The sequence below is a fragment of the Miniopterus natalensis genome, chromosome 16, assembly GCF_054644295.1.
Source record: "Miniopterus natalensis isolate mMinNat1 chromosome 16, mMinNat1.hap1, whole genome shotgun sequence".
NCBI classification, from domain to species: Eukaryota; Metazoa; Chordata; class Mammalia; order Chiroptera; family Miniopteridae; genus Miniopterus; species Miniopterus natalensis.
In genome coordinates, this window is record NC_142096.1 from 14,305,132 (window position 1) to 14,318,246 (window position 13,115).

The window sequence follows — 13,115 nt, forward strand, 5'->3', positions numbered from 1 at the left end:
GAAATAAATTTATGAGATGTGAGGTGGCGGTGGGGGACGACTAAAGTGCTTGTTTATTCAGCATAAAAGATTTTAGGGCCAATAATGTCTTTCTCTTCTCTACCCTCTCTTGCCTCTTCCAAGTAGAAGAAAGCATTTAGTATCAGAAGTCTCTTCTCCATCATTTACAATGGAGTTAAGTGATATATATATATTTCAGCTTATATTTGCAGTTTTACAATAATCAGAAGCTCAGAGCAGCATTTGCAGGGATAGAAACTTTCTTTTTAACAAGAAGCACAAGTGAATGTCACCAGATTTAAAAATGAAAATGAAATAAAACAGTGTTCACATTTGTTTCTGATTATTATGTGTGCCAGATTCTTGCTCAAAACAAGAATGTTGACCAAAAATGGTATCCAGGTCCCAATGGTGAGGTTACTTCTCAGCAATCACCTCATGCTCAATGCTGAGAATTGATACCTTCTTACTTCTTTCTCAACAGAGAAGCTCGGAAACTTGATGTTTCCACAAACATGAAAGAGCCTGTCTTGCCCATAATCTGTTCCTCTCCAGATACTCATTCTCAATACACTTCCTTTGCCTTTAAACAAAAGCCTTCCCCAGCTCTAATAAACGTAGGCCCATGTATAATGTAGCCCCCACCTCTGAAAAGAACTGGGTGATTGCTGTGTTTCAGTACTTCCCTCTCACTAGCATGCTTGCTGGTGGATGGTATGGATGGTTCCTTGTGCAAACTGAACATTTGTTAATGATACTAGCGTTTCCTTGGTCCTAGCTCCCCCCGCTCCCCCCACTCCCCCAATGAAAAAGATTATCATACTTACATATCTCAAAGTTTTCAGTTAGAACTGTCTACCTGGAAGTCATACTACTTTCTCGCATGCAGCGACACTTTAGAGATAAAAGTTCAAGGGCATCTGCAAATTCAAAGTGGAAAACAATTTGCACTGGCAAAGTGGAATAATGAACTTATCTTAACTTATGCTCAACTATTTCTGGACACTGGATAGAGTGGCTTGTGTTGTCTGTGAAGCTGGAGCTTTTGTAACTGCGGGAAACCCTGCATGACCACTGACAATGATGTTGTGGGGAGAGGAGCAGCAGCTTTGAAACAGTCACAACCAACACAATTTTGATTAAAGAAAGAACTCTGGTTTTTAATAGTTTTGATCATTAAAAAAGTTTAAACCTGCATAGCAATCATTTCAAAAATAATTATTTAATGTTCCATAATTAAACTGTACACAACCTAGTCTTGGGACATAGAAGCCAGTGAGGTGAGTTTGGAGCAGTCCGGAGCAGTCCCAGGAGCCAGGAGTCGAGTTCTCATTGGCCTTTTTGTCATTCTGTTCATGGTAAGTTTATTTGGCTACTTGGCACAATCTGGCTCCGCGGCTGAGCGGATCTGCACTGGGAAGAGAGCACTTGACTCAGTCCCTTCTCGCTTCCCCTCCCTCACTCGGCTGGGTTCCTCAAAGTCGCTCAATGTCTCGGTATTTCTTCCTCAGAATAGAGACCTGGTCTTTAAAGAGGACGGGGTCGAGCCTCATCTGGGAGTGGATCAGCGGCATGTAGCCAAACCAGCTGGCAAACGTATTCATGCAGCTCTGTCGCTGGGCAAAGTGGTCGGGGTCGGCCCAGCGGGAAGCCCGGGAAGTCTGGGGAAGGAGAGAAACAGGGAAGACAGTGAGCAAAGTGCCAGGGGACGTGGAGACACTGCAGAAAACCAAGCCAGCCTCCTGGCATGGGGCAGAGCTCGGGGGCTGGCTGGGACCCCATACCTCCCTACCCTTGTGCCTGATGAAAACCCAAGCACTGATCCTGGTTTCTACCCACCCCAGAAGAAGGTTTTCCCAAGATATGCTGCTTTCCTGCTTTCCTTCCCCACTGCTAAACACACACGCAAACAACAGTTCATACTGAATGACTCATTCTCTGCTTGGTACACGACTTACCAGTTGAACCTCCCCTACTATAGTCACTAAATCTAAAAGTTCTCTCTGCAGTCGGGGTCAAATATTATGACCAGCAGTGTGTTTGTGGTTTCAAAGACAGTTTTCTAAAGCTTTCTTGTTAATGATGGGTACCATCTCTTTAGCTCTCTGCGTTGCCCCTAAGGTTGGTTAAATGGTTTTAGACCATGAGAATGACTGACACTGATTGAAAGGAAGCCTTAAATGACTTGAGGGCTGAAATTTAAATAGATGAACTAAGCACAATGTCTTTAAAACCATGTTTTTATGTAACTAGGAAAAGGTGGGCTGCTCAATTATGGGAGCAGAACACAAACTTATGTAATTAGGCAACTGTTTAATGATGTGTGTGTGTGTGTGTGTGTGTGTGGTCCTTGTGCTTGAATCCTCATGCATTGTTAGAAAATTTTTTCATCGGAAGGTACATTTTACTGTGAAAATCACTCAGAGTCACTTTAAAACAAGTGTCAACATGCTTGAAAGTAACCATTGAAGGTAAATACAAATGTCAAGTTACCTCCGAGCAGCAGAAAAACAAACAAAATATGACTCCTTAAGTGTTTTCATGAAGTTCATTCGAGCTTCACAACAACCTGGTCAAGTTCTCTTCCTAGTAATCACATCCCCACTGTATAGATGAGGAGGTGGGTTCAGGGAAGTTAAAATTACTTGTTCAAGGCTAGAAAGGGACAGAACTTAGGTTCCACCCTTTACCATTTGTCCTAGGAGTACTCTGCTTGGTAAATCAAGTTAAGCTGACCAGTTGAGTTCATAGAGAGCAGACAATCCCCATGACATGTCACTTTATTCCTAAATTGGTATGAGCTCTGGATGGGTCTACTCATTCCCAAAGGGCAAGACCTTCAGGGCAGTGTGCAAACTGAAATACTGGCAAGAGCTTAAGCTCATTCTTATTCTCTCTTAAAAATAATTTAAAAAAAATCTGTTGAATCACTCAGGTAACTTTTTTGTCTCTAGATTTTATTTTGGGTCAACCAACATATTAGAGAAGATATATTTCCAGTGTAATATGTACTTCACCAGTCATACAAACATTCAATAAACAAATGTGTTTGATGGGAAGATACAGTACATATTTAACTAGACACATCTAGTTAGACCTATGGCTAAACTTAGGTTTGTCCCCAAAAGAAGTGCAAAATTATTAGAAATATTGGTTTGGTAGAATTAGGCAAATCTATGAGGTGGCCATTAAACCAACCCCTAAGAAATCATGTGTCATAGAGTTCCCTCATCAGCATATAATCTCAGAGAAGTTCACAGAACTCTCTGAGCAAACAATATTAAAGGAACGTTGTATCCTTAAATGAGATAATATATATGAAAATACCTGGGCACACAGAAAGCTTATATATTGACATAAAGAAACCCTTGACTTACGCCTTCCCAATTATCCATGTGCCAACCATGCTCTCTCTCAGAGCCTTTAGATGTGGGGTGTTGATTTTTGTTTTTTTATGTCTCCTCTTTATGCCTAGTAGAGGAACAGTAAGTCCTCATTCCCTCCAGGTGAACCACCAGCAAGCAAAGCAAGGGAGCAAGTTCTCTTACCTGTCCCATCATTGTCTCCTTATACTGCTTCTTCTGGGTCACTTTGATTGGAGGCAATTTTGTCACAGCAGACACCAGGAAATTCATGAGAATGTCCTCACAGTTGGCCAGCTGGTCCACCATGTTCTTCAGGCTGGCTGGCAGATAATGGGTGTACAGGTAGTGATAATATCTGTAAAACCCAAGGACATTTCCCGAGGGGCCATCATTACATATGGTGGCCTTCTTTGACAGAAAACACATACCTGTTCTTTGGATCTCAACACATATCATGGATGATGATGATAATAACTATGACTTATATGGTACTTACTACACAGGATGGGGCAAAAGTAAGTTTATAGCTATTTATATGGAAAATAATACACTAATAAATAAATAATACAAGAATACACTCTCTATTCCAAGTAGTCACAACTGTAAGCCTACTTTTGCCCCACTCTTTGTGCCAGATGACATTCTAAAGTGCTCTTTAGAATGCCAACAAATGCCACATCCAACCCTTACAAGAAATCTATGCTGTAAGTACTATTATTACCCTTTTTTATAGGTAAAGAAACAAGGTACAGAGATACATGCAGATATAGCTTGTCCAGCCTAACTTTTAATATCAGGGTGGTTGGTAAGAAACAGAATACTTAGATGGCAAGGATAGTTACACGTAACCTATATATCATTACAAGATGCTTTACAATTTTAATTATTGGCTTAGGCAGAACTGTATTTAATACTATCCCATAACTCTAAATCCAACAATATACTGTTCTATTTTTGTGGCCTATAAACCATATATTTCAACAGTTAGAGCAAAACCCTAATTAATCTAGTGGCCAATCACTGGAGAACCCATATTAATTTGAATTATTTTCATTCCAGTATTTTTTGGAGGGACATATAGTCTATATTTATAGGAAAAAACATTTGAATAAATCAGATGCTGTAAGTGGCAATGCAGGAGGAAAGGGAACAATGAACTTCCAAGAGGACGAATCTTGAGATGAAGGTTCAGCCAGCTTAAATGCATGCATTTCCAACTCTACCCCTGATATGGCAAGATTCTCTATTCTTTACTAAAAAAGATTAGGTTAAGATTGGTGTGTTTACCTCTGATCAGAAGAGTGGGGATTTCATCTATGATTGAATCAAGAACGTGAACTAATTTGGCAATCTTACCCAATTGCCCTGGCTTTAAAAACCAGACATGCAAGCGACTCCCTAATGTTATCTCCATCCCTTACCTCCTTCAACACACCCTCTGGATGTCTTACGAAGCCCAAGACTAAACTCCTGAATGTCCTCTAATACTTATTCCACCCACAGCTTTCTCTATCTGTTGATGGCCACTCTATCCTGCTAGTTCTTCAGGTCAAAAAACTTCTATATCCAATCTGTCAGGACATCATGCTGGAGCATCTTCAAAAAATGCCCACAGTCTGATCACTATTTACCACCCATTGCTCACTTTTTGGTCCCAGGATCCATCATCTCTTGCTTAGATAATGCCAACCATGTCCCAATAAGTCTCCCTGCTCCTACCCTGGCCCCCAGAAACCATCCTTAACACAGCCTCCAGAATGGATGCTTCAAACATAAGATTGCTCTGCTCAAACCCCATGTCACTGACAGGAAAATCAAGTCCTCATGGTGGACAGCAAGATCCTGCATCTGGGCTCCCATGACCTGTCTCATCGCTTTCCATTCCACTCTAGTCACACTGATGTTCTTGATATCCCTCCAATATTCTGCCTCAGGGCCTTTGTTCCAGCTGTTTCCCACGCCGTAACACTCTTCCTGCCCACATTCTCTCGGCTGACTTCCTCTGCTCCGTCAAGTCTCTGCTCAAATCTCACTTGCTCCATGAGGATCACCCAGGCCACCCCCTAATCTGCCCCTTCTCTTTTGTTGCTTCTGACCCCTTATCTGTTCTACTTTGCCTTTTTGCTATGTAACTTCTCACCTTAACATATAGAATTATTATGTATATTGCGTCTCCCCTTGTTAGAATATAAGACCATCATAGGTGGGGCATATTTTTCTATTTTACTCAAAGGTAAATCCCAAGCAACCGGAATGGTGCTGGGGGGGGGGGGTAACTCAATTGAGTATTTACTTTTGTAGTTGGAATTCTAAATATTCAGTTACTCAATACACCCTGAGATGTCTTCACACTTCAGATGAACTGGAGATGTTACTTTACCATACTTTCTGGAAATGCAATTAGCCAAGGCGTTTTATTGGTTTCAAAGACACATGATGTCACATCAACAAAATTTAAAGGGGGATGCAGATTAATTTCTGTTAATGTTTTGTTTTTTTAAAATGTATCTTTATTGATTTCAGAGAGAGGAAAGGAGAGGGAGAGAGAGACAGAAACATCAATGATGAGAGAATCATTGATCGAGCCCGCAACCAGGGCCTGTGCCCTGTCCAGGGATCGAACCCCGATCGCCTGGATCCTAGGCCGACGCTCAGCCGCTGAGCCACGCCCGGCCGGGCTAATGTCTGTTAATGTTGTTAACAAGGTTTGGCTCAAGTCCCTACGTATGCAGCAGTCAGAAACTAATACAAGGAATATATAAAAATCTAAACACACGAGACGTGCAAATTCCTCACTTGTGGTAGATAGCAGCTCCGGTCAACACCATGGAGTAGTCGTTCGTCCACTTGGACGTGTACCCCCACCGCTCCTTAGAGTTATCCCAGAAGTGGCTGCGCGCAGGGTACCCCACGATCCTCTCGGGGAAGCTCTGCCAAACGGTGAAGGCAAAATCCACCTGCAGGCAGAACACAGGCCAAACAAGCAATCAGCAGTGTCAACAAAACATTACCTTCTCCTGCTAATTCACAAGGCGAAACCCCAGACTGTTGCGGAACATCGGTTCCCACACATTCATCAGCAAATTAAACTGACTGCTTGACATTTTGCCCCACAATTATGTACATTTTAATGTTTTCTGTTACAGAAACTTCCGATTACTGCAGAAATGCAAGAAGAAGAAAAACACACAGGACATTTGCTGACATGTCTTTTAGAAATGCCGTCTGTTCAAGCTAGAAAACAAGTCAAAAAGCAGTTGCTTCCTCCCCCACCAGGTGCATGTGACGGCTGATTCGTGAGCCACAGTGTGTCTGCTTCATGAGCGGGGGGTTTCCTGTAGACGCCCAGGGTGTGAGTGTACAGCACGCATCACACCCGCACACAGCAAAGCCGAGGGGCCCAAAAGAAAGGCATCCTCCTGAGAGCGCGAGAAAAGATGTTTCAAGCGATACCCAAGGTCTATCAGGAGCACAAAGCAGACATCACAAGAGGCGGCGTTCAGCCTCTCGGGCTGGGAGCTGCGGAGCGCCAGAGGCAGCGAGCGGAGGCATCCACGCCGAAAACCACCCAGAATAAGTGGGAACGAGGCCAAGTGAAGCCACAGGAGCATTTTAAAGGAAATGCAGCTACATGACTTTGTAGCCCTTATGACAACCCAAAGCAGGGACTTCTGAATACGCTATGAACTAACATTTATAATGAGCAAATGGTCTGTTTTCAAGTGCGTAAGCTCACAATGGACTTCCGATGATTATCTGATGGATGATAAATAAAACAATATTGAAAGTAAAAGTAAAAATAGTAATAGCAAACAATCATACAATGCCCATAACTGTGTAATGCTTACAATGGTTATAGGCACTCACGCGTTTTAACTCATTTAATCCTAGTTCTGGGAGAAGGTAACATTATATTCTCAAATTTACAGAAAAGGAAGCTAAGGTATATGGAGGTTTGAATAACCTGCCTGAGCTAGTAAGTGACAGAGCCAGCATCTGAAGCCCGGCCACCTGGTTTCAGATTTGGTGTGTACTGTTTTCATAGCCTCTCCTTTAGCTCCGTTGCTAGTGTTGGAAGCAATTTATCTCTTATACAGGCTACACATTCACCCCACAACCTTTGCTCTACCTCTTCTTGATAAGCAATGAAAATGGAGATTTCATTTGCTCCACCAAGAGTTCAAGTCTCAGCACAGTGACCTCTCAAGAAGTTCAAGAGTAGAGCAAATAACTATTCACAACAGCCAAGAGGTGAGAACAACCCCAGTCATGTCAACTACTGAATAAATAAACTAAATTTGCTATATCCATACAACGGAATATTATTCAGCTATAAAAAGGAATGAAATAGTGATCCATTTTATACTACAGGGGCAAACCTTGAAGCACGATGCTGAGGGATAGAAGCCACACTCCAAAGGTCACATAGCATAAGACTCCATTTACATGCAAGTCCAGAATATGCAACTACATAGAGACAGAAAACAGATCGGTGGTTCCTAAGGTTAGGGAGTGACCCGTTAATGGGTATGAGGTTCCCTTTTTGGGTCATGAAAATGTTTTAGAATAAGGCAGAAGTAATGACTACCCAGCCTGTAAATGTACTGTGTGACACTAACTATATACTTTAAAATGGTCAATTTTGTCATGTAAATTTTACCTCAATTAAAAGAAGAGACAGGGCATATGAGCCTAGATCAGCATTTCCCAAGCTTTCATCATCTGCATAACATCCTTCCTTCTTTGTCACATTCCCAGACCAGACTTTCAATCACTTTACTCAGTGTTTTTCTTTCAACTGCCTTTTCCTTCTTTTTTCCTCACTAGCCTCATCCTAGGTAAACATGTCAGTGAAATCCTACATATAATTGCAGGCCACATTATTTCCTAACAAACATTAAAGTAAATATAGAATTGTTAAAATTAAATGCATGCTTGCCATGAACCATGTAAAACTATTTAATGTGCACAGACCACTTTTTGGGGAAACTCTGGCCTGGGTGATCTGTAGGGTCCTTTTATCTCTGACTTTTTGGGGGCTTAGTTAGAAGCAAATTTTTTTTTTTTTTTTTTGAGAGAGAGAGGAAGGGAGAGGGAGCGAGAAAGAGAAACATCAATGTGAGAGTGGAACACTGATTGGCTGGCTCCTGCATGCCCCCTACCAGGGATGGAGCCCCAAACCCAGCCATGTGTCCTGACTGGGAATCGAACCGGCAACCTAGGCCACATTGGCCAGCGCAGAAGTCATCATTTTTGTAAGCAGCCATAAGTTCAAATTTTTATGAAAATCGAGTTTGGTGTCCTATTTCAAGATAAGAAAGCCTTAACAACATACATAGCTTGTTCCCCCAAACAATAACATCAGGGGGTGGGGGGAAACAGGGTGGTGGAGCAACCATCAAGGAAGCTTGGTGGGGCATGGGGCATCTCAGAGTTAAAAACAGCAGGGAAGTGGACAGTCTGTGCCAAAAAACTGAAATCCGGTTGTGATAATCTGCATATGGTCACTGGTATTCAAATGCTAATGGCACGAACCTATGGGACAGGATCTTATCGAGTTCATCTTCTAAGAATCAGCCTGGCTGTCAGCACTCTGGGGTTTCCATCATACTTTGAAAAGGAAACACATGCACTGGAAACTGCTAGAGAACCCGATGGGGTATTTTCATCACATGGATTCTTACTATCTCAGAGCCGTTTCAAGTCATTTCAAAGGAACTCAAAAGTAAATTCCAATAAACCATGATTCTTGTGATAGCTCTGCTTTCACGCAGATCATTAACACATCAAAGAAGGCAAAGGTCAGCTCCTGGCCTTTTCTGGTAAAAACCAACAGCTGTTTTCTTTTGAGAATTCGCAGCAACCCAGATAAATGTAAATAACTATAAACCAACTCCATCTAATACCCTTTAAAGGAGGCTGTTTAAAAAAAAATCTCTCCTTAATACTACAGAAAGACATTTAAACAAGACAAGAATCCTTAGAGAAGAAATAAAATGAACCAACATCTCTTCACCTAAAAAAGGAGAAAAGAGAAATCCTGCCCTCGGTCATTTTAGGCAACACAACCACCCCACTGATCAACAGGCCGCAGTAACCCAGGCTGCCAGCCTCTCCATTCGCATATGATTTTCAACCCACGGCGACTTCTAATTACTCCACACACAACACATGCTCCTCCCAGTGTGCACGGAGGGGCCGGGGGCGCTGTTCTCGGAACAGAAGTTCACCAGCACGCGGCTGCATCACAGCAGCTGGAAGTTATCTCACATGGGACGGGGGATGCAAATCCTAGAGGGAGACTAACTGCCTTGTGCCCAGGGGAAGACGTAAGGTGAAGAATCAGTACTTTGGGACACAGGAAAATGACTTGGGTACATGCTGTCACTGTGACCATACGTTGCACCACGGCAACGGGGTGCTTCTCCTGTTTGCTCTGAGACCCCCTCTCTGCTCTTGCTGCTATGCTCTACGTCCCGATGCCGGCCTCTGGCCGGCACAACCTGGTCTTCCTTGCTGGCTGGTGGCAGATCGGGGTCGGTCAGTGGGAGCCTTCAGCAGGATGGAGGTGAGACAGGGAGAGAGGTCAGGGTATTTCTTCCCTGTTCCCTCCCAGCTTTGGCACCGGAGTTCCCGCAGTTGCCATGTCCCTCCACGATCACAGCGCTTGCAGGGCAGCCCCTTCTCCCCAGTTCCCGCTCTCAGGGACTCTGGAAACACTATTTCCTTTCCTGGTTCCTCCAAGCCTCGGGGTAGGAGCTGGGTCCTGTTCTTGTTACTGGCCAGGTGCCGCACTCTTGCTCGTAGAGTCCTTTTAACCCCACCCACCTCTCTCAATAATCCTAAAGCCCTTCATTTGAACCACCTGATTTGAATTCTGTTTGCTGCCAAGATTCTGATGGCTACAGGCAGGAACCGTGTAACAATCAAAGCCCCTGGCATGCAGACCAGAACAAAGAAATCCCTCAATAAACACTTGTTGAATGAATGTGCTCCTGGGATGCCAGCATCCCTTGCAGGAAGCAGCAGAAGCATGCAAGCTGGGCGTCCCGCGCCCTGTATTCCACAGCTATCTTTCCCTTTGAACATGAAGCATGTCTTCTCCTCCTACCCCTTTCTCCTGGAGACTTACACATGACACAATTGGCTGTGCGTTCTTTAATCCCCTCAGCACGCATCCCTCCAGTCATTCATTCACCAAGTATTTATAGAGCTTCAGCAACACAAAGCATTTTCCCAGGTGAGGCCCAGCACTTTTTGTCCTGGGGTTATTTAGGCTGACCCTGCAAGTAACGCTTGTTCAATGCCACTGGATGGAAACTGGAAGCATCGGTGGAATTTCAAGAAAGACACTGTGACTGGTAGCTTAGGGTAACCCCAAGTCCTTGCTATGTGGGCAGCGGGCCATTAGAATCAGACTGGCCCCTTGGAAAGTACATGCTGGGCAATGCCCATGTTTAAATGGAAAGTGATCATAATAAAAAGGGGGAAAAAAAGGAGGAGGGGAAGGTATAAGTAGCTAGGTCTCCAGACTTTTTAGCAGCTACCGTTAATAATGTATTTCCAATATACTACATTTTTATATAACTGTCTTCGGTCACCTGCATGGTTTAAAGTAAGGTTGTAAAAATTGCTTTTCTACTGTATCTGTCTTTCCTCTGCTCTCTCCTCCTCACACATTCTCTGTGCCATCTTATTTTTGGCACATGTACCTGAGTGTCTGATATAGCAGGGACCTCCATCTCTGCTTAAAGTGAAACTGTTTGCTCTTGTGTGGGTGAAAGAAAATGAGCACTTGAAACCAAGACAGAAAAACTGCCTTTAGAGCCCAGAAGAGTGCTCCCTAACAGAGGTGACACACGCCCACACAGGCATTAAGATAACTGGGGCAGGAGGGGATTGTTTGCACTGGACAGTGTGATTTCTAGATAATGCTAAACAGGTGCCTCCCATTGGTTCTTCTGCATGCCTGCCAGCAGCTGTGCTGTTTAAAAACAAAAAAGAGGGCAGGCAGGAGGCAAGAGGTGAGGTACAGCCATGCAAATGAGGAGCCAATTAGCAGAGAAAACAAAGGGGAAGATGCCCTCATCAGGGTGCTGGGGGTAGCAAGGTGCTCACAGGAACTGGGTTGATTAAAGCCAACTCTGCAGGAAGTTGTGAAATGTTTCCGATTTGGCCAAGGCCCAGGAAAAAGAAGACCTGGCACCTGGGGGTTTGGGGCAACGGCCTGAAGAGCCCACTGCCCCCTCCTCGGGTGTGGCGCTTACCTCCGTAGTTGACAGCACGGTGTCCTCGTCGAGGCTGAGCACTGCGTCAGTGACGATGTTGTCATAGGGCAGAAAACGGCTGCTCATAACCTGGGAGGAAGCAGACGCAAGCAGAAGAGAAGGAATTAGGAAAAAGAGACATACATTTTGAGTTTTGTTTTTCAGGACAATTCCCCCATCCTCAACCTTCCAAAAGAATGTTCTAGCAGTATGTCGCCCCTCAACGTTGAAGACTTCCATTTCTCATCAGTGCAGACTCATTGGTTCCACAATTTTGGGCACCTACTGTGTACAGACACCTTGCTAGCTAAGAGGACAAAGAAGAAATGTTTCCTGTTCACAGTCTGCAGAGAGACCAAGAACAAGATGACCAGTCCTCGCCTGATATGAAAAATGCCAGGAGATAAGAGGATGCAGCCACCAGCCACTTGGAAGAGCAGATGAAGAGGGACATTGAAGCAGGACCTTGGTAGGTAGGAATTCACCAGGTATACACAGAAATGAGGCATAACAGACAGAGCACTCAGTAGACACAAAGGCCCAGAGGAGAGAATCCAAACTGTGAGGCCAGGAAAGGGCTGATGGATGGAATAGTGATTCCAAGTGCGGGACACACACACTGGAAGGCCAGGATATTATAGGAGGTGTGCACACAGACATCTAAAAATCCTACTATTTACTTATTTTAGCCCAGATTAAAAATATATACAGACACACACATACTAGTTATTATAGCAATAAAAGGTAGTCATGAGGTAATTTACAATTTTAATTTCATTTAAATGAAAAGTAAGCATTGTCCTGTACACTAAAAAAGGTTTCAGGTTTGATTCCCAGTCAGGGCATATACAGAAGGCAAGCCATTGATGTTTCTTTCTCACATCAATGTTTCTCTCTCTCTTTCTCTCTCTCTCTCAAATCAATAAAAACATATCCTTGGGTAAGGTTTAAAAAAAGAGAAAAGAATGATTGAAAGCTTTAAACATTTACAATGTGCCATGGAATGCTTCAAGTTCTTATTTATATCATCTCATTTCATATTTATAACCCCCTTTTATAGATGAGAAAACTAAGGCACAGAAACGTTAACTGTCTTGTCCCCGATGAACCCAGCAGCATTTCATCCCAGATGTGCCACCTGTCTCAGGTCTGAAAAGGACCTCAAAAGTGAATCTGGGGCCTGGCCGGTGTGCCTCAGTGGTTGAGCATCGACCCATGAACCAAGAGGTCGCTGGTTCGGTTCCCGGTCAGGGCACATGCCTGGGTTGTGGGCTTGGTCCCCAATGGGGGGGGCGTGTGGGAGGCAGCTAATGGATGTTTCTCTGTCATAGATGTTTCTCTCTCGCTCTCCCTCTCCCTTTCTCTCTCTCTAAAAAATCAATAACAAACGTTAAAAAAAAAAAAAAGTGAATCTGGGGCACATATGACAATCTCACATTCACCACCTGACTCTGGAAGTTATAGTAACAGTTATGACATCCTC

At 43.6% G+C, this 13,115-nt stretch overlaps 1 protein-coding gene across 1 annotated transcript in view; it reads right to left on the bottom strand.

Moving 5' to 3' along the window:
- Positions 1-1,133: 1,133 nt before the first annotated feature.
- The window catches only part of EXT1 (exostosin glycosyltransferase 1), a 235,994-nt gene continuing 224,012 nt past the window's right edge, over positions 1,134-13,115 (bottom strand). Inside the window, exons 8-11 of the mRNA XM_016207771.2 lie at positions 11,633-11,722; positions 6,162-6,322; positions 3,549-3,720; positions 1,134-1,661 (exon numbers count right to left, since the gene is read on the bottom strand). Of these exons, the coding sequence (XP_016063257.1) occupies positions 1,476-1,661; positions 3,549-3,720; positions 6,162-6,322; positions 11,633-11,722 (609 nt within the window). The 3' untranslated portion in view covers positions 1,134-1,475. The remainder of the gene's footprint in view (positions 1,662-3,548; positions 3,721-6,161; positions 6,323-11,632; positions 11,723-13,115) is intronic.